The following is a 22,465-nucleotide window of genomic DNA, read 5'->3' on the forward strand; positions in this document are numbered from 1 at the left end:
TCCTTCATTTTCCTGACACTGTCATGTCAGTCTTATGCACAACCCTTCATGTAAACTGTTCCCCAAATGTTTAGAAGTTGTAGTACACGGTAAACAACGTAGATTTTGGCCTATAAAACTTTTTTATTTTTTCTACGTAAACGTCAATATCCTCTAAACAAGGAAGGGCTCAGTTGATTCCACCATGTCAAGGTTCCTCTTCAGCTCCTTCCTTTTGAAGTGGGATGCGACCTGGACTATTGTAGGAGGCCTTGCTGAGCTTTGCTGTCTTTCTCCTTGCTCCGCTCGGCATGCAGTGCCTTGCGTAGCTCGTTGATTTCGGTAACAAGAGCCATATTGTCCTGCAGAGAACAAAGACATCATTAGCAGCTGATTAATGTGTTGAAGGTCAGTCTCATCCACTTTGTATGTTTATCCATATATGTTGGGTCTTAAAAGTGTTCGGGGCGTGATTTTAGCCCTTTGTTAAGCGTATTGCTTAAAGTAAACATTGCTTAACTTTAGTACAAATTGAATCATTGACCAAGGATGTGTTCTTACCAAACTTGAGGGAAAAGGGGGAAAAAAAGTATTTCCAGGCTTAATTACCCTGCATTTACATTAGGAATACACAACTTACAATCTAATCTGTTAATCAAATGGAAAATATACATATACAGTACAGACCAAAGGTTTGGACACACCTTCTCATTGAATTCAATGAGAAGGTGTGTCCAAGGGATGATGAGAAAGTGTGTCCAAACTTTTGGTCTGTACTGTATATATTTAAACAAAAACAAAACGCTATCAGAAAATCTAATTTAATCAGTTTGAAGATTAAATTACTGAATTTGCATGAATGCCACTTTAAAAAAATGGCTTAGATCTTTTTTAACAAATCTAGACGCCTTATGGTTCCATATACCAAGGAAGATGATTTCAAATCTGTGTGGAGTTGACTCCCTTCTTGGAGAGAAAAAAAACCTGCTGGCTGACGACGATTATCAATGGTTTTAGCTGTCGAATCGTAATGCGCTAAAACTTAAATATACCAGTGACAAAAAAAAAAGAGACCAAGTCCTTTGTTAGTGATTGTCAAGACTGCTGGAAGATTTTAACGAGGGCTGGATGGGGGCCAGGGATGAACTTGGCCCCCATCAAAAAATTTGCAAAACTGTTTCTTTTGCCTGATTTTGTTATTTTATAATTATTTTATTTATATGAATAACTAAAATTTTGATCTTTAAAATGCAAAATTTTGCGCATAAATGCATATTTTGCTCTGTCTGACAATGTCATTTTTAAGTATTTTGATCAGTTACTCAGTACTTGAGTCTTTTTACCAAATACTCTTTTATTTGGTAAAAATAAAAGAGTAAACTTTTACTATTTTATTGTATATAATGTGTTTTACAAAGTAAAATACATTACTTAGTATTTTCACTTGAGTAAAAATATATTGAAGTAGTTCTATTCTTACAATTCTTGGGTACCCAACCCACCTCTGCATCAGACCCTCCAAGAATTTCTTTCACCAGCCGCTACTGAGATCAGACCTTCCGATAACGCCCAGTACAGTAAACATGGGGGAAACGCTGATTTATAATGGTAGTCTTTACCTTCATCATCCTGGTGTAGACATCCTCGTGCTCTTTGGCAGATCTGACCAGCTTCTTCTGAAGACTGCTTACAGTCATCTCCAGTTGACCACATTGGGAGCACATACCCTTCTGAGCATCATCAACTGCACTGCTCCTCTTTGCCTAGAAAGAAAACCCTCAGATTGTCTCGCGCAGGGTCGTCCAATCTCACCGATGTTGTCAACAACATGCACCGAACCAACGCTCGACAATCGGCTCTTACACTCTCTGTGCTTGAGGCGTATCGGCCGTATATCATCAAAATGTTGTCTTTCAGCTTCCTGGGATCCTGGATGAGGGAGGCACAAACCTGGAGGTCTGACCTGACCCGCTCAAGAAGCGTAGTCAAATCCTGCACCTGTACATAGGAAGTTGTCAGACGTAGAAACTTCCCCGACCATTTCCAGCTACAGCAACATTAGTCAGAGAAACAAATAGAGCCATCTTCCACTTTCATATTCATATCTTGAATTCAGACTGCTGTCGAGCATTAGCTACCTTCTGGATTGGATGCCTTTCTGTTTTAAAACAAATTAGTTTGGATTTTAAATAAAATCCAAAATCATGCTATGATCTGTGTCAGTGTTGTATAGTAACGAAGTAAAAATACTTCACTACTTTACTTAAGTATATTTTGGAGTACTTCATACTTTCCTCGAGTATGAAAATTTTTGATGACTTTTACTTTTACTTCACTATATTTCCGAACTTAATTGCGTACTTTTACTCCGATACATTTTCAATGTGTGGTTTAGTTACTCGTTACAAAAAAGCGAGAGAGAGAAACAAAGTGTTTTGACCCCACCTACTGATTAGCAAGCAGGCTACCGAACAAAGTCCGTAGCCTGGGCTTGTTCATCACCTCCAACAGGATACACCTGTTTCGCTTCTCCCATTGTTGGGGGGGGGAATTAGAAATCAGAATACGTTCCAGCGGGTGTGTGGGTGGGATGAACAGAGAAGAGTGCTGCCCGCACTGACGCGGCTCAGGGATTACGTGACACGCAGCGCCGTGCCCTATAATGCACTGTAAGCTATGTAATGTGTTTGAGGCAGTTGACCAAAATCCCGGACAATGTTTAAATTCCCCCCGGACATCTTTTTAGGTCTGAAAAGTAGGACATGTCCGGGAAAAAGAGGACGTCTGGTCACCCTAGTTCAATGGGGGACAGAAGCCATAGCGATAGCAATTTAGACTAAATTTAACGAATATAGGAAAGGCATGCAAGTTCAAAACCACAAACCATTAACATGTGCTACTCTTTAAAACTGGAACAATTTATTAGCAGGTTTCATTTTGCCTGCACTTGGTTGGGTACATTATTTTAAGTTTATTTGACAAGTTTACCAAAATATAAAAAAAGTCATTCAAACTTGCCTTGTTTTACTTTTTACTTGTACTTTTCATTACATTACTTGAGTACATCCATTTTTACAGTAATTTCCATACTTAAGTACAAGACGTTTCAGATACTTTAAGACTTTTACTCAAGTAACATTTCAGTCAGTGACTTCGACTTTTACCAAAGTCATATTTTGGAGAGGTACTTGTACTTTTACTTGACTCTGAGATTTCAGTACTTTATACAACACTGATCTGTGTTTTATGTACTACTTTGATCCTGGATCATGCATGTGTAACCGGGTGGTTTTATTGGAAGACGTAGTTTACATCTAGTGGTTGTAAATTCCCACCGTGGTTTGGGTCGTTGAACACATCTCGGCCCCGTTCCCCACCGTCACTTCCGTTCACAGCCTTGTTGGGCTCATTAAGCGTATATAGGCACCGGGTGTGCACGCCAATCTGTGTGTGTTTGTTTGGTCCGTTGGTTGAGTTGGCTCTCAGGGCAGATGAGCGCTGGCGCCGTGCTCATCGGGTTGCTGTGAGTGTTCGGATCGTGGACATTTAATACTGGTAGGATAAATGGATTTTTATGTCATTACTCTACTTGTCTATTATTGTCAGCAGATGCGTTATTGTTTTCTTTTGGTATTGCAGATTGCTGCTGTTGCCTATTGTGCTCCCACAAACTATTCAGAACCACAAACTATTCAGAACCACAAACTGTGTAGAACCAGAACAGCATAGCTCCTTATTTTTACTAGCGTACTGGGCACAACCTTAGGACGGGGTTGGGGCAACGCGGGATTTGTTTTTCTTGTTTTCCTAACATTATTTTGTGTTATTTGTGTTTCTACTAATCTGGTTTGCATTCGTTTGGTTCCAATTGCTTCTAGTCTTGTCCGGGGTTTTAGAGCCTATTGCGTTTTAAATTAGAATAATAAAGTCTATTTTTAATATTGTAAAAGAATGTATAAATAAAAGCATATTTTGTATACTATTTCTGTTTCCTCATTCTCAGCCAGACCTACCTGGGTATCATTAATTGGGAAACTCTAGACCACTTGATATTTCAGTAGTCTACCAGTTGGCTCTAGGGCCACGTCCTCAGCCACAATCCGGGTTCTTTCCCCCGTGTTACAATTTTCTGGCGTTGTCGGCAGGATCTGGCTGTTTGAACAGATGGTATACATATTTTTACATTCATTTCTGATACCGATAGTGTTGGTTCTGTGGTAGTGGTGCTTTAGTAGAGAGCATTATTGCTGTATTTATTCATTGTTTGGAGCGCTTAGAGTGTGGGAGCATAATAGTGCAGCAGTAGGCACATCGTGGGACCTGGCTGGATATTTCCGCCTGTGAACGAGGATCAGCGTTCCTGGTGCGATGGCTGAGGAACTTCAAGAACTCCGGGCTCGAGTCCAGCAGTTGGAGGCCGAAAGGAGCCGTCTGCAGCAGGAGAGGGATTCTGCACGAGCAAATTCAAATCAACAGGATGATGAACAAGCTGGCCCGAGTACAAGTGGAGCTCCGATGAACACTAGGGCAACTGATCGCATAATCTACCTGCCGAGGGAGCGAAAGTGTCCAATCTTTCGAGGAACTCATGGTGTCGGGGTGGAGGAGTGGATAGAAGAGGTTCGCACCAGCATACGAGTCCGCCATGTTGGACCCACAGATCAGGCTGCTTTCATTTTTGATCATCTTGAAGGTGAAGCTCGAGATGAGATTAAATATAGATCCTCAGCTGAACGTGAGAATCCAGAAACTGTTTTCACCATTTTAAAAGAACTGTATGGTTGCCAACAGTCATATGTCTCATTACAGGAGGACTTCTTTTCACGGAGACAATTAGATGGTGAATCTTTGCAGGAATTCTCTCATTCATTGTTTTGCTTGATGGACAAAGTTAAATCTAATTCTCCTCATGCTATGGCAAATGCTGACATTTTACTTCGTGATCAGTTTATTCAAAATGTTAGTAACTCTGACCTGCGTCGAGAGCTAAAGCGTTATGCTCGTGATAATCCGAGGTGTACATTACTGGAGGTTAGAGCTGAGGCAATTATGTGGGAGCGTGAGGGCGGGGTGGAAAATAAAAGTAGTGTTGTCCCCTCTTTTTGTGCTGTACAGAGTGCCAGTGTGTCCCCTCCCCAGATTGACTCTCCCACTGGTTCTGTTGCCTCTCAACTTGCTACTTTGACTGTAATTGTACAAAAACAGCAGGAACAGTTGGACCAGATTAGTCAATCCCTTGCAGCTATGCAGCAGCCCCCTGTGGCTAGGCCTCCCAGTTCTAGTAGTGTGATTTGTCACAAATGTCAGCAACCAGGCCACATTGCCCGGTATTGTACCACTCGTGGCCGTTTTAAGTCTCCACGCACAAGTGGTGCCCCTCAGGTTCAATCCACCCCTAGCCATCAGCGGGCGGAAAACTAACTCCCCCTAGTGTTAGGAGCCAGACATTAGGAGGGGGTGGTTCAGGCTCGGTGGGTCCCCAAATTGAAGAGGTGAAGGAGTGTTTAATTGCATCGTGCCCTCAAGTCACTGTAAAACTATCTGGAGTTCCAGTCCAGTGTATTCTTGACACTGGTTCTATGGTTTCTACCATTTCAGAAAGCTTCTTTAAAAAGCATTTTCCAGATAAGTTAAAAGTATGCCATTGGTTAGAGTTGAGAGCTGCAAACGGTTTGAATATTCCTTACTTGGGTTATCTCGAGCCTGATATTGAGGTGTGTGGGATGGTAATCCCCAGAAGAGGGATCCTTGTTGTTAGGGACCCTCCAGGTCAGGCTAGTTCACCTCAAATACCAGGCATAATCGGGATGAATGTAATAAAGGCCTACTATCTTCAGCTATTTGACCAGTATGGCACTGATTTGTTTAAACTCCCATCTGTTCAGGGGGCACCGTCTCCCTGGCTTCCTGCATTTCAGCTATGTCAGCAGACTGAGGTTCAAGAAGGCCATATTCAAACCAGTGTTGCAAAACTTCGTGGTAGAAGACCAGTTGTAGTCCCTGCAGGCACTATTAAGTTTGTGCCTGCCACATGTTCAGCCATGTTAGCGCTGGCTGGGGCAGCATTAATTGAGCCGTTGGATGTAAAGTTTAGCTTACCTGAGGGTTTGTTAGTGTCTCCTTCCCTTTTGCAGGTTTTTCGGGGCACTGTTTATGTTCCTGTGGTGAATGTAGGGGTGTGTACAGTCACACTAAGACCCCGTTGTGCTCTGGGTCTCTTGTCTCCCTGTGAAAGTGGTCAGTTTACCGTCAGAGTTGCAGGAAGTTCCTTGTGCACAGGAGCAAGTCGTGGCTACAGTCAGGTCCCATACTGCTGAGACTGGTTCGGTTGGAGAGAAGATAACATCACTTAATCTCTCTATGCTGGACAGCGAAGAGCAGCATAAGGTGAGAACAGTTGTTGCTAAAGTATGAGTCTGTGTTCTCTGCTTTTGATGGTGACCTTGGTATTACTAAGTTTAATCGAGCATAGCATTCCATTGTTAGACAATGTTCCTGTGCGGCAGAGGTATCGGCGTATCCCTCCATCTGAATATGAGGCAGTTAAGTCCCATATTAACCAGCTGCTGGCAAACCAGGTTATCAGAGAGAGCAGTAGCCCTTATGCATCACCAATTGTCCTGGTCCGAAAGAAGGACGGCAGTCTTCGCCTATGTGTGGACTATAGACAACTTAATAAAAAGACCAGAAAAGACGCTTTTCCACTGCCCCGAATAGAGGAAACATTGGACTCTCTATCAGGCGCCCGCTGGTTCACAACCATGGACCTTGTTTGTGGCTATAACCAGGTTCCAGTTGCAGAGAATGATCGCTCAAAAACAGCCTTTTGCACGCCTTTTGGCCTGTTTGAATTCAATCGCATGCCATTCGGGTTGTGTAATGCACCAGGAACTTTCCAACGTTTAATGGAGAGGATGTTCGGGGCTCAGCATGGTCAGTCACTCTTGCTATACCTGGATGATATTATTGTGTTTTCTTCCAGTGTTGACCAGCACCTGGCACGGCTGGAGGTGGTGTTAAGTCGCCTGAAACAAGAAGGATTGAAGGTCAAGTTGGAAAAATGTGACTTCTTTAAAAAGCAGGTGCAGTACCTGGGACATCTCATCTCTGAGGACGGCGTGGCCACGGACCCTAGACAAGATTGCAGCAGTGTCAAACTGGCCTCACCCTACAAATGTCTCAGAGCTGCGGTCGTTCCTGGGATTTGCCAATTATTATCGAAGGTTCGTAGAAGGTTTTTCTCAACTGGCTGGCCCCCTCCATCGTCTTGTTTCAGAACATGCTGGGTCGAAGGCGAGTCGAGGACGAGGAAAACTATTGGGAGGAGCATGGTCAGAAGAATGTGAAAGGAGCTTCCAGGAGCTCAAGGCCAAGCTTGTAAGTGCTCCCACTCTCGCTTTTGCTGATTTTTCCCTGCCTTTTATTTTAGAGGTCGACGCCAGCCACCATGGACTAGGAGCTGTGTTGTCTCAGGAACAGGGTGGCCGAGCACGACCCATTGCATATGCCAGCCGCAGTTTGCATGCTGCTGAGAAGAGTTATAGCTCCATGAAACTTGAGATGTTGGCCATGAAGTGGGCTATGGCTGAAAAGTTCAAGGAGTACCTGTGGGGCCACCGATGTGTCGTTTGGACTGACAACAACCCACTGAGCCATTTGGACACTGCCAAATTGGGTGCCACGGAGCATCGATGGGTTGCTGAACTTTCTGCATTTGACTATACGGTCAGATATCGTCCAGGCCGTGTGAATAAGAATGCTGACGCCCTCTCAAGGCAATCAACAAGTGGGGACAGAACACAACTACACCACCACCTCCCAGGGACAGCCATTCCAGAACAAATCTGTGAGATGTCGAGGGTGGTGCAGGAGGATGCTGTGCAGTTGGCGATCACTGTCCTTCCATCCCGCAGCAGAGAAGATCTGTGCCTACTTCAAGGGGCTGATCCGTCCATTTCAGCCTTCCTGGAGTTTTGGCAGCAGCAAAGAGTGCCGAGCCGGGCTGAGAAGGAGTGCCTAGGGCCGGGCGCCCGTGGACTTCTGAAACAGTGGGACCGCATTGTCCAGAAGGAAGGCCTTTTGTATCGGCGCACCTGGAGACCAGATGGTGGAGAAGAAGTTCTTCAGTTTCTTCTCCCAGAGAGTCTAAAAGCAGAGGTGTTGCAGGAGCTTCATCAACATCATGGCCACCAGGGGGTCGAGAGGACGACTGATGTAGTGAAGCAGAGGTGTTTCTGGCCAGGAGTGGATAAAGATGTAAGGGATTGGTGCCAACAGTGTGAGAGGTGTACCCTTGCTAAGAACACCCAGCCAAGAGTTCGAGCGCCTATGGGTCACCTGCTTGCTTCAAGACCAAATCAGCTGCTGGCCATTGATTTTACACTTTTGGAACCAGCCCGTGATGGAAGGGAGCTTGTGATGGTGATGACAGATGTATTTTCGAAGTTCACCCAAGCCATCCCTACTCGTGATCAGAAAGCGACAACAGTGGCAAAGGTCCTGGTTCGTGAGTGGTTTTACCGTTTTGGAGTGCCGGCCCGTATCCACTCTGACCAGGGGAGGAACTTTGAAGGTGTCCTAGTACAACAGTTATGTGAGTTGTATGGAGTTCAGAAAAGTCGCACCACACCTTACCACCCGCAGGGAAATGGACAATGTGAACGTTTTAATCGAACTATGTTCAATCTGCTTCGCTCCCTAGCTCCAGATGAAAAGCGAAATTGGCCAGAACATCTCCCACAGCTGGTCTTCCACTATAACACCACTGCCCACCAGTCGACTGGTGAATCTCCTCACTTCCTTATGTTTGGACACGAGCCCCACTTGCCAGTGGATTTTCTGCTTGGCCATCTTCCTGAGCCCACAGAAGCAAAAGTGTGTGATTGGGTGGCAGAGCACAGGAGGCGCCTAAATGTGGCCATTGATGTTGTTAAAGGCAGAGTGGAGTTGGCAGCCCACAGGAGAAAAGTGAGGCATGATGAGAAAGTCCGGTGTGAGCCACTTCAAGTTGGACAACGAGTGTATCTGCGTGATGTTGGCCCAGGGCGCAGAAAGATCCAGGATGCCTGGGGGGCTACAGTGTACAAAGTTGTGAGGGCGCCAAGTTCAGGTGGTGTTGTATATTCAATTGCTCCAGTTGATAAGCCTCACCTTGTTAGACAAGTGCACCGTACCTCCATAAAGCCTGCCCTGTCACCTTCAGAGACCTGCTATGATGACTGGCCACAGAGTGCACCAGAGGAGAACAGTGATGAGGAGGATGTGGAGTCGGGATCTTGGCTGGTGTGCCGAGAGGCTGTTGGTAATCCACCCAGGCCTGTGGTCCCAGAACCATCAGAGAGGCCTCCAGCTCGAACACCTGTTCAGGTGCCGTCAGCTTCGCAAACTCCTCAGAGCACTAGGGCTGCCCCTAGAAAGTCCACCCGTAAAACTGCAGGCAAGCACTCCAATCCTCAGCATCTCCCAAGATCAGCTACGAGTGAAGACAGAGGGGCTGCTGTTTCTCTGGTTCCAGGTGTTAGCAGCATGGCTACAGCCATTTTTCGACCTTGGTCATAGTTTTACTTAATCGGTGGGTCACCGATTCATAGAGGGGGGGTAGGATGTAACCGGGTGGTTTTATTGGAAGATGTAGTTTACATCTAGTGGTTGTAAATTCCCACCGTGGTTTGGGTCGTTGAACACATCTCGGCCCCGTTCCCCACCGTCACTTCCGTTCACAGCCTTGTTGGGCTCATTAAGCGTATATAGGCACCGGGTGTGCACGCCAATCTGTGTGTGTTTGTTTGGTCCGTTGGTTGAGTTGGCTCTCAGGGCAGATGAGCGCTGGCGCCGTGCTCATCGGGTTGCTGTGAGTGTTCGGATCGTGGACATTTAATACTGGTAGGATAAATGGATTTTTATGTCATTACTCTACCTGTCTATTATTGTCAGCAGATGCGTTATTGTTTTCTTTTGGTATTGCAGATTGCTGCTGTTGCCTATTGTGCTCCCACAAACTATTCAGAACCACAAACTGTGTAGAACCAGAACAGCATAGCTCCTTATTTTTACTAGCGTACTGGGCACAACCTTAGGACGGGGTTGGGGCAACGCGGGATTTGTTTTTCTTGTTTTCCTAACATTATTTTGTGTTATTTTGTGTTTCTACTAATCTGGTTTGCATTCGTTTGGTTCCAATTGCTTCTAGTCTTGTCCGGGGTTTTAGAGCCTATTGCGTTTTAAATTAGAATAATAAAGTCTATTTTTAATATTGTAAAAGAATGTATAAATAAAACATATTTTGTATACTATTTCTGTTTCCTCATTCTCAGCCAGACCTACCTGGGTATCATTAATTGGGGAAACTCTAGACCACTTGATATTTCAGTAGTCTACCAGTTGGCTCTAGGGCCACGTCCTCAGCCACAATCCGGGTTCTTTCCCCTGTGTTACACATGCTGCTGTTTGAAGGTAAGTATTTTTATGATTGAAGTGTTTATTCTAGAATCTCGTCAGTTTTTTATTCGTCTTTGCGAATAAAAACCGCAAAGACGTTTTTTATTCTGTGTGTGTGTGAACCAGGTTTTTAGATCCTCGTGGGGTCCTTTTTCTGTCTACAATGTGGGGATGTGGGGACCACTGCTTTTTGTGGGGACGTTTTCTTGGTCCCCATAGGGGGGAAATGTTGCTTTTGGGTTAGGGGTGGTTTGTGATGCTTAGGGGTAGGTTAAGAGTTAAGCTGTAAAAAATGAATGGAAGTCAAAGTAAAGTCCCCTCAAGACATGAATTCATGACTGTGTGTGTGTGTGTGTGTGTGCGCTGACCCTTTGCAACTCCTTTTGGATTTCTTTGTCTTTGGTCCTCAGTCTGAGCCTCAGTTCAGATATGGTGACTTTCAGACGAGTGCTGCTGTTGGTGATCAGCATGAGCTCCTCCTCAAGCTGTTGAACAGGGATTATCAGTCGTCTTTGACGCGACATGTTTTGTTCATACAAGGATAGAGAGAAACCTGCACACCTGATTTTGATCACATCATTTTATGGACAGCAGCTCAATAAATGACATCAGGCCAAACGTTTGGACTGCAATAACACACGGCAATTATGGCCACTCTACAAAGAGTGTGGAGGTTTCAATGTTATCAATACCGAACAACAAAACCCAGGATTGCAAAGTGTTCAGTTAGTTAGAAATGAGTAGTTCCCCCGTTTTTTTTTTTGTTTGTTTTTTTTGCAAACTAACACACACAAGAACTTGAAACAGACAAATGAAGACAAAAAAAATCAACCCTTAAATCTATTGTGTGTCTTTTTTTGAAGTCAGCTAAAATCAATGAGTTAAAACAGCAGCGTCTTTTGTAGATGCATGCAGGCAAAACAAAATGGCAGAACATGCCGAGGGTTACTTTAATCATGTTGCCGTTAACTACTTCCAAAACTAAATGGCTTTACCAGAAAGAAGACTCAGTTCTAACAAGTAAAAAGAACAAATTCAGGATGAAACTCCAACTCCCTCTGCCTGGAGCCAACCTAGAATTTTCCGAGCTCTCTCACGTACCTTTTGTATCCTTTCTGCTTTCTCGTTTATGTCGACCTGCTGTGGCCTGATCTGCTTCCTCATGTCCTTCAGCTTGAATTCCAAGATGATCTTCAACTTCTGCAGATCCTGGTTTATAATATGTAGGCTGGATATGACTCTGTCCTGTGTGAGAACGGGCAGAGGTGGACTGTTTACTCTGTGTTCCCACTGCAGTCAGTTCCCCAATTACGGTTCATTTAATTCTGTCTTTCTTTGGTGCACAAAACTAAACTTCTAATGTGAAACGAAAAGCACGGCGGGACGCTGCTCCTCAGTCACCTTTTCCTGGCAGATCTTTTTATATTTGGAAACCTGTTTCTTCAGAACACAAATATCGGTCTCCAGAGTGCGGATGAACCCCATCAGAGTGTGGCGCTCCTTCTTCAGGGAGGTTATGTCACTGAAGTGGTCATCGATCTGCTTCTGGAGATTGTGGACCTGCGTGACCGCCATTAAAAAGACGCTGTAATCTTTCCGGCTAACTGACACCAACAAAAGTAAACGAAATATAAAGATAGCTTGAAAATCTTTGGTCACCTTTTGTGTCATAGTGCCACTGTTTCCCTTCAGCTTGGTGAAGGCCTCTTTCTCTGACTGGAGTTTTCTTCTCGTACTTGTCTTTCATGGTGTGGATCTTCTGCTGCTCTTGCTCTGCTGCCTGCCTTATGGTTTCTTCATACTCTCGGATCCTTAGCTCAGCCTCCTTCTGACACTGTAAATGAAATGAAATCAGCGAGAATTCAGAGGTGTTTCGATGACGCGAGCGGTCCCGGACTTCTGTCGCTTTCCTCCTCATTCTTTAGGACCTTATTCATTTGTTGAGTCTTCGCTTGCAGCTCGGCCTCGTACATCTGCGTGACCTCGGCCAGATTCTGGGTCCGGTCCCCCTGTGCATGAATCAACCGCGTCTCGTACTCCTCCTGCATTTCTTTGTGCTTCTGGAGAAGGTCTTCGTACTTTTCGTGCTCCACAGTCAGCTTGGAGGTGTAGAATTGGTCTGTGTGGGATTAAAAACATTCATAAACTTCCCTTTGAGCTCATAAAGAATGCATCGGATAGGAAGTGATGATGTCCTACCTAGATCCTTCAAGTCTTTGCAGTGTTTCACTTCAACTTCTGCAGAATTCAGCTGGGTCTCTTGTTCACACTGCTCTATTTCCGTGCTCAGGATCTACGAATGTAAGAGTTTCAGAGAAGTATTCTTTTGAATCACAAGGATTTTTGGAATCTACTTATTGCGATATCCTAGTATTTCTTTTTACCACAATCAGAGATGATGTTGGATGCTTTTCATTGAATGTTTTTACAATTATGAACTTGCAAAAGGGCTCATACCTCTTGAGCGTTTTCACACTTTTATCATATTACAACCAGAAAACTCAAAGGCATTTTACTAGGCAAAGCAACACCAAATACGACATAATTGTAAACAGACTGGGTATCTGTTTTGCTTTTCTATAGTCCCATTTTTGTTCAGAAGGGACTCTGTTCACAGGAAGTTTGACAGGGCTGAATTCAGAGCAGCCCTGGGAGAAATCTTAAGACTTCAGACTTTGGTTTAGATCTGCTAGAGTGGCAAAGTGCAGCTCCTCCAACAATTTAGTCAAGGTGCAGACATAAATACAGTTGACATTTTGTGGGAGGACTTCATCTAATCTGAGCTTCATCTGACTATAACAGAATCTATGATAGATTATCCATCTGTCTAATAAGTATTAACCGATTTATCGGCCAGCCTCTTTATCAGCATACATTTCCTTAATTTTGGGAGATCGGTGATCGGCCGATACTTACATGTGAAGCCGATCTTATCCACCTCAGCAAAGATCTAAAAAGCAACCGCTGTCCTTTTCTGCTCTCCCCTGAGAGGTCTGTACTGGTGGCCCCGCCCACCAGGTCATGTCTGCACGTTTGCACTTAACAACAGTCACTCCACTGTTGCCAACTCAGCAACTTTCTTTCTATATTTAGCAACATTTCAGACAAAAAAAAAAAAATTGGTATCGGCCAAAATCGGAATCGGCAGGTCGGGCTTTTTAAAGATCGGTAATCAGGGATCAGCTAGAGAACTGCAATCGGTGCACTGCTACTCTCTATAGTAACTAACGTTACACCCAACACCAAAAGCTCTACAAATGAAATTTAGTTGCTTGACATTATGTGCTGCTGTAAGCAAAACAGTCTGAAATTAAGCTTCCTTGCTATGATCAAGAGTTATATATACAGTTGTATATACAGTATATATACAGTATATGCACACATGTCTGACCGACAGCAGCAGACCTGCTGTGTTGTTTTCAGAGACTTGATTTCCTCCGTGAACTTGTTTGACATTTGTTGGAGCTCCTCTTTGTAGTTCATCTCTTGCAGGCGGAGTTGGTACTCTTTCTCCATGTGCAGCTCCTCCAGATGCATCTTCAGCTCCAACATGTTGTGAGCCTGAAACACACACAAGAAATCTTACAAAATATTTCAGCTGCATCTCAATCAACATTTTTTATCATCTTCTGCTCTCCTAAGACTCAGGATGTTTTCTTTCCCATCTAGAGATATTAGGTTTTTAGGGTTTTGGATGTTTGGCAGTACTTGGAACATTTTAGCCAATACCTTCAGTTTTCTAGAATGATGAACCATGTACCTGTTTGAACTCCAAACACACATCTAAACTGGTTTGGGAAGAGGCTAATATTGAGCTTCTGGGATGGATCCGACTTTAAGCACAAGTACTAGATTTAAAAGCCGGGTCGGTGCCAAGAAATCAACCAATTAAAGTAAACTCCACAAATATTTGGCCAAAAACGTGGCCATATCCAGCTAGAATAATGCTAGACGCTAGTTCACGGTTGCAAGAAGTGCATATTAGAGGTCCAACTCCCCAACAGACCCTTTCCTCCAGGTCCGCCTTGGTAACAAGAATCTCTTCGGTGTGGACAATCTGCCTGTTGCTCCTCAGACCTCGACCCTTTTCGTCAACGATTTTGGATATCAACAGGCAGCCATCTTCGGACGCCGTCAGCAGGAACTGATCGTCGTAGGTTATCACCATCTGCAGACATTCGTCGGCAGCATTAGTAACACATTACATGATGGATGAAATGGGCAATTATTTCCGTTTAAAAATGTATACTTTTAACAAACTGGCATTAAAATCTAAATTAAAATTTTTGTTAAACTAGTTTTTACCTCTGGAAACATCTCTTAATATCTTTAAAATGATAGCGGCACAAATGAAAATTTTTGCTGCACAAACGTTTTACACCAATTGTGTCTGATTCAAAGAAGGTGGAGGGCAACTTCTCTCAGGGTGTGTTTGGACTCACCTTGGTGACGGGGCCGCAGTGAGCCTGCTGTGTGATCCACTCCTTCTTATCAGGTAGGGGGTATGTAACGGCTCTAACGGTTCCGCCGGCGGTACCGGTGAAGACGACCCTACCGGACTGAGACACGGCAAGAGCGGTGTGAGCCACCGCATCAGCAGGAACCTCCCTCAGCACCTGTGGAGTCAATTTCCAATGTCAAATCACTTTTATTTCACACTCTCCAACGTTTGCATAAAAGAAATCTTGCTGTAGCCGTTCTCCTGGCCTGGCAGTCCTGTATCTCCCTCAGGATGAGGTCCGTTCCTACAGCCAGGACGGTCTTGTAGTCCCAGGAGAAAGCCGCGCCGGAGTAGCTGCAGGCCTTGAGCACAGTCTCACACTCCAGCTTCCCGGTGTGGGTGTTCCACTCGTACACGGCGCCGTCTGCCCCACAAGACACCAACCGGCTGTCGTCGAAGCTCCACTCAACGGTCCGCACCTGAGCAGCGAGAAAACACTTGGTAGTACTTGAACATTTGCTCAAGAACTTGAACCTTTGCACCACACAAAGGTGGATCAATCCCACCTTTTGGCTTTAGATCCGACGGCCAGCCGTCTGTTCATCGGCATCAACTCACCTTCCCAAAGTGGCCGTTTAGATTGAGAATGTTCTCAAACGAGGTGAAAGAGTAGATGTGAATAACGCTTCTGTCGACGGCCGCAAACATGTGGCCACCGTGGCTGAAGGCACACTGGAAGGATGAGGAGGAAGCAGGTTGAAACAGGATGTGCGCGGGAAGCCACAGGTTTCAGAGCGAGTACAATCACCTCTCTGCAGCCGGGCAGCGCAAAGTCTTTAAAGGTACGGATGTCGTCGATAAACAGGTTCATCAGCCGGAGTTTGTCTGAAAAGCCCACCAGCACAAAGAGGCCCGTGGGGTGAAGAGCCACGCTGAACGCCTCCTCTTGGAACTCTTTGTACAACTCCAACTCTCTTTTGGAGAAAAAAAGACAGTATGTGTGGACCGTCATCTAAAAGAACTAAAGTTTAGGGTGAACTTTAATTTTTTTGTTTTTATTTTTTACAAACATTTCCCTGCCGGCTTCATCTCTATTAAATAAATAGTCACATCTGTGGTGTGTTTTCATAGGAAAGACTGCTTACTTGCTTTTTATGTCAACTTTTTCACTTTTTTATAACCACAAACTTCTGTGTGTTTTCTTGGGATTTTCCGTGTCAGATCATGTATTTGCAAACAAGTACATGAACAAATAAATATAAAATAAATATATGTTGCTAAACATTAATAAGTGTGGCTTGCGGTCTGAAGTAATATAATGTGACCACAGCTACCTGGAAAAAAGAGGACTACATCTCCCAGTGTGTGTTGTAGCGCTGGGGATTTAGCTAACATCACTGATTCAAATTACATGTATGGAGCTACATTGGGGTCAAGTTTGTTCAAAGGGGGAAAAAAATTGAAACTCAAAGAAAAAGTTTGGAAACTGAAAACAAATTTCAAAACTGATTTTCAGATTCAAACTTTTGACCCCAAATTTTTAATTTGAAAAGCTGTTTTTAACTTTCTTTTCAATTAAAATTTTTTATTTGCATTTCTATTTTTTCCCCCAGTATTCATCAGTATGCCTTTTGCTTTATCGTCATTTATTAAGTTGGTTGAACCTTTTCCCAGTTTTTTTTTTTTGCACATTGTTTAGCTAAGAGGCTCAGTATTCTGACTGCAAGTTAATGTTAAATTGTAAGAAAATGTTAATAAATGATTTTGATATAAGTTGTTTATGCATATATTCTGTGCTCGGTGTTTGGGAACATCGGCGTCTCCTTCATATTCTTTAATGCCACTTTAATATTCAACTAAAATGTATTATTATAGAACAATAGTACTAAATATTGTAGATATATAAATGATAAACTAATTTATCCTTTTAGCCACTTCACCGTGCACCATGTTTTTCATATTATATCAGTTAATCAACAGAAGAGACTGATTTGTACTGTTGCATAGTAATGATACAGTAAAATGCATAAAATTTGTGATTGGAAAATAACAAAATGTAGAAAAGCTTAAAGAATGTGAACAGTTTTATAAACCCCCACTAGGTTTATTCACCTTTTTTTTTTTATTTTACCATGAACTGCAGGAATTAGCTGCCATTCCGAACCTGCCTGAAACAATGAGGTCACAAGAAGAAAAGGAAACAAGGAACATGCAGGAAGTCCTACTTCGTCTCGTAATTCCAGATCCGTACGGAGCAATCTAAAGAGCTGGTGGCCATGAAGGGCTTACGGATGCAGATGGACAAACCAGTAATGGAGGCAGAGTGGAAGGGCTGGGACAAAAAGTCAAAATGTAGTTGTTCCTCCTGATGGACAGAGCACAGCTTACATCAACTTCAAAAATGTTTAAATCGACACCTTAAATAAGTAAAAAAAAAAAAAAAAAAGAGTAAGACATCTAAGCTTTTGCAAAACTGGACTTTTGAACTGGAGGACTTGCTCCACACAAAAGCAGGTCGAAATCATGAAGCTGCAAAGTATGAACTGTTAATCTGTTAGGCTGTGCTAATAGCAGCACCCGCTTCATTTCAGCAGATGAAAGATTAATGCTGTACAGTTGGCCTCGGTCTGTGCTGACAGCCAGCGTCTCCTCTGCAGGACTCATGCACATGGTGTCTATCTCCTGACACTGGGCTGGAGCTGAGTCACTGCTGGCTGGAGCTGGGAGAATCTGGCACAAAACAAAAAAACTCATAAAAATGCAATATCCATACACCTAATGAATATTGCCCTACATACATAGTCCTAGATACATACACTCTGTTACTCAGTTACTTGAGTAACTTTTTAGAAAAAAAATTGTGTTTTTACTACCCTGTACGTTTCACTTTTGCCTACGTAGTTTTATTATGAAGTATCTCTGCTCTTACTTGAGTAAAATTTCTGGATTCTCTACCCACTGAAAAATTCACCAGACACAGACACGCAGCTGCTGTTTCTCTTAAAGTTTCATAAGTTTTTTATTGAAAGAAACTGATTTGGAAACATTTTCTTTTGCCAGATTGTTATTTTTGGTACTGATATGAATTGTTGCCATTTTGGACCTTAAAACACCAAAATTTCCACATAACTTCATATTTTGGTTCGTCTGACAATGCAATTTTTAAATATAAAATGATTGGCCTTTTGATCAGTTACTCAGTACTTGCATAGACTTTTTTACCAAATACTTTTTTTTACTCTTACTTGAATAATTTCTTGGACGGCTACTTTTTACTAATATGTTGATGTAGTGTGACTCTAAGTTGATTATAATTTTTGGGTACTCTGCCCACCTCTGGCTGTCAGTTATATTAAAATTCACAACTGGAACTTTTACCTGTATCTCTCTGCTTTTTCTATAGACGTTGTCCTCTATCTTTTCAAACAGAGAGACTGTGCCCGGACCGGTGGAGCACACAAAACCCTTGGAGTAGGACAGGATGGCAGTGATGCCACACTTGGCCACGCCTTCCGTCACATTCCCCGCTTTGATTCGTCTCACTTCCAGGTTCCTGTGCAGTGAAGCGAGAGCATTACGGGCAAGTTGTGTGCCGTCTCTAAGAATACATTTTAGAGAAATAACAGATTCAATGGCAAGAGTTTCTGGCTAAAACCAGAAAAATATGCAGCTTGTTTAAATATCTAAAATAAAAACACAATAAACCGATTGCTAATAACGTTGAGGAGGAATGCCATCTTCCAAATAGTTGGAAAGAAACAATGTCGGTTTCTTTAAGGATACCTTGGAAACCATTCATGTAATCCAGAGGGATTATATGCCAACGAATCTGAAAAGACTGAAAACTGTCATACAAGTTATGTTTGTCATGACATATCTTAAAGCATAATCATCTCATCTTGAATGTCAGTAAAACAATAGTTCGGGTCCCGTCCTCGGTTCTGGTGCCACACATCTTTCACACCTTCTCTCTACTGCCAAATAAAGTTCATTAGCACCAAAAAATTCCTTAAAAAGAAACAAACTAACAAAAAGTTTTGGGGAAAAAAAACAAGTTAGAATGTGGCGCTGATCGCAAATGATGTCAAACTACTAAGTTAGGAACAGCGCACAGTAATCCTGTGTAGTGAAAGAGTACAAGTCAAATCATTTTCTCCACAGCGATAAAAAAATGACAAACTCAGATCACAGAGGGTTTCATTTCGGAGACACTGGTGTTGTACGGATTTCTGCATGACTGATTTCATGGTCTTATTGCTTAGTGTGTTTTGGGGGAAAACGTCTGTGTGTTTAACAGCTGATTTTGTTTGTGATCAGCTGATTTAGGTCATTAATATGTGCAGATTAATCCCCACCCATAGTTGTTTGCCAGCCACAAAAAAACTCAAGATGAAGAACTGTTTTATATGAAACAGTGTTGTGACCGTGCTGCTCATGGCGAGACAGGATGTCTAATCGGTTCACAGGCTTTTCTGAATTGATATTTCATTGGAAAAATGAACTGTGAAGCATTGATGAATCAATATTTTTAGCTACACCGATTGCCGAGCGGGGAACTTGGGAAAATAGGCCCAGATAACTTTAGTGCTAGCGAGCGCTAGCTACCACAGAGATCGAAGAGGGAATAAAAGAAGAAACATAAATGGTAAAAAAAAAGATACATTTTTTTCCTGAAAATGTTTACAACCTAAACTTTATTCATCTCACTTAAGCGGAAATTCCACATCACAAAGTGTAAAGTATAATTCAATTTTCCAATCTGACCTCTCATTCTGGCCCTGCGGAGCTTCAGAGCACATCTTGATCTCCCTCCTCACGTCCCCAGACTGAGACACCAGCAGCCTTCCTGTGTCTGTCCCCGCTATGACTCGGTCTTCTGACAACCAGGTGTGACACAGGATGTTGATTGACTCCACCTTTGCGATGCTGTTCTGTTTCAGGTTGCCTTCTGAGTACCGAAACAGCTTGAATATGCCGTTGCCACTCACACAGACCTGCATGTTGTTATGAGGACTGAAGCTGATCTGGCGAGACAAAAAAAAAAAGTAGCCGCACGTAGCATCCCAGGACTCCATGTGTGAATGAAGGTGTGACTGGCTCACCTGTGAAATGGGATTATTAGAGTTGGTTGTCTTCTCTGTTGCCAAGAGTTTGTTTTTCTCCCAACTCCAGAAGATCAACAACCACTCTGGGGCTCCGCTTTGACCGATAAGGTACTTGGAATCAGGAGAGAAAGCTATGGACAAGAACTCTTGAACTAGAAAATCTCCTGCAGTTAGAACGTTTCTCTTCATGCCGTGCTCCTGATGAAGGTCAAACACGGTGACGGAGGCCTTCTCAGCCTTCTCCGATACTGCCAAGTAGCGCTGGTTTGGACTTAGAGCCAAAGCGCGTAGGCCAAGGCTTCCCTCTAAACCTGAAGAGGCACACAGAAAACAGAAACCAGTAAATAACATTTATTGCAGGTGAAGCATAGAGTTTACTGTACGGTTCACAGATTTTATGTAACGTGTGTGTAACTACACACACATATCCACCTGATGTATATCCACTTGCTTACAAGCCAGGCCACTTTAGCAAAGCCAATGACAAGCAAAGCACTGTCAGTTATCAACTTGACCCCTTGACCAGGATTAATTGATGTTGTGTATGATTTTATTACATTGTTATTATCAAAATTCCTGAATTATACGTTTCCTATTCAAATACAAGAGAAATACAAGAGAGAAGAGAAACCTGTGGCCTCACACACACACACACACACACCCACACACACACACAGGTTAGAGCCGACAGCTGTCTCTATTTACACTGGGCAGAGGACCAAAGAATTGCACTCTAGTAAGATTAGCAATACTTTAACATATTTTTACACAAGTAAAAGTACAAAGTAGCCGTCCAACAAATTACACAGGTAAGAGTAAAAAAGTATTTTGATAATCGGATCTGAGTCACTGATCTGACTATCAGTTAATATTAAAAAATTACATCATCAGACGGACCAAAATATAAACTTACATGGAAATTTTGCTATTTTAATAACCAAAATGACAATAATTCACAGAAGTAACAAAAAAGAAGGCAACTGACTTTTTTTTTCTCCCCAAAGCTGTTTATTTAAATTAAAAAAACTTTTAAACTTTAACAAAAAACTGCAGGTGTGTGTCTGGCATAGTTTTTGTTTGTTCTTCATTTAGTGAGTACAGAATCCAAACATTTTACTCAAGTAAGCCTAGCGATACGTCATAATAAAATTACTCTAGCAAAAGCAAAAAAAAAAAAAAAAAGTTACTCAAGTAAATGTAAGTAACTATAGTTACTTCCCAACTCTGCATACCAACAGCCATGTGTAGTGGTAACATTTAATCTGTCTCATAAACATACTATCAGGCTTTCATTTTTCACTGCCATAAATATGCTGTGAAAAATGAAGAAAGTACAGGTTTTGTGGCGATCCAATGGCGGAGATTAGCTGAATTATTTATATTGAGGACTAATTAGTTTTCCAGTTGATCAGATTGGCCTGGATTGTCCCCACCCCAATTAAAATACAAAATTTTGTATTTACTCAGGCCATATAAATAGAATAAATATTAAATAGAATAAATAGAAATGTCATTGTGTTCGATCAAATATGTCTGCTGACAGCATGGTGAAATGATGCTCTACATCATCTACATTTTTTTTTTTTTATTGTTATGTTGTGTTTTGATGTACAGCACTTTGTATCAGCTGTGGTTGTTTTAAAGTGCTTTATAAATAAAGTTGGTATGGTATCAGGGATGTCAAACTCCAGTCCTCAAGGCCCGGTGTCCTGCAACTTTTAGATGTGCCTCTGCTGCACCACTTGAATAGAATAATTAGGTCATTAAGGCTCTGGAGAACTGATCTACACAAGGAGGAGGTCATTAAGCCATTTCATTCCAGTGTTTTGTACCCGTGGCACATCTAAAAACTGCAGGACAGCGGCCCTTGAGGACTGGACTTTGACACCTATGCTCTACATATTAAAACGCATTAAGAAAAATCCCCCCCCGGTCCTAGCGTACCTGGAATGAAGCGCTGCCATCTTTGGACGGTGTTGTGGATCACACAGCTGTTCCCGCTGGGGAACACCACCGTTTGCTCGTCAACAAAACACAAATTGTTCTTCACGCCTTTCCGGAGGCCGAAAATAAAATGGGGCCGAGAAAACACGGTCGACATCGCGTTGAAAGCTGCGGACAAACTTTAGACAGCAAACGGGGAAAGAGCACAACCTACAACCTGCGGGTGTCCTCGTGCAGTTTGAGTCATTGTTGCTAGGCGACGTGTCAGATCCCGCAATAACCTGGAAACCAAAAGCGTCTCCACGGCTCTAATTCTCGTCCTCTGTATGTATTAGTTAGGCCTATGTTTTGATATATTACAACTCAGGAATGTAGCTATTTCTTTATTATTATTATTATTATTATTATTATTATTATTATTATTATTATTGTTGTTGTTGTTGCCTCTGTATTTTTTAAAAATGACCTGTAAAGTCAAACTATGTTGTTTTTTTTCCCGCAGTGTAAATATTTTTGGAGTTAAAGGTTGAAAACCTGCCTTTTAGCTATAATTTCCCTG

The 22,465-nt window shown here is 42.7% G+C and overlaps 1 protein-coding gene across 1 annotated transcript; it reads right to left on the reverse strand.

Moving 5' to 3' along the window:
* Nucleotides 1–116: 116 nt before the first annotated feature.
* Nucleotides 117–22,297, reverse strand: LOC116709899 (cilia- and flagella-associated protein 57-like). The gene is given in 23 exon segments (XM_032548616.1): nucleotides 117–265; nucleotides 267–341; nucleotides 1,599–1,742; nucleotides 1,843–1,977; nucleotides 10,785–10,901; nucleotides 11,518–11,661; nucleotides 11,818–11,976; nucleotides 12,076–12,141; nucleotides 12,143–12,250; nucleotides 12,345–12,535; nucleotides 12,616–12,709; nucleotides 13,822–13,977; nucleotides 14,423–14,584; nucleotides 14,859–15,032; nucleotides 15,124–15,336; nucleotides 15,476–15,589; nucleotides 15,666–15,831; nucleotides 17,083–17,222; nucleotides 17,435–17,587; nucleotides 18,236–18,410; nucleotides 19,622–19,881; nucleotides 19,960–20,273; nucleotides 21,907–22,297. Coding segments are annotated over 23 exon segments (3,513 nt in total). The 5' UTR covers nucleotides 22,064–22,297; the 3' UTR covers nucleotides 117–169.
* Between the last annotated feature and the right edge of the window lie 168 nt (nucleotides 22,298–22,465).

The sequence above is a fragment of the Xiphophorus hellerii genome, chromosome 20 (assembly GCF_003331165.1).
Source record: "Xiphophorus hellerii strain 12219 chromosome 20, Xiphophorus_hellerii-4.1, whole genome shotgun sequence".
In the NCBI taxonomy this organism is placed as follows: Eukaryota; Metazoa; Chordata; class Actinopteri; order Cyprinodontiformes; family Poeciliidae; genus Xiphophorus; species Xiphophorus hellerii.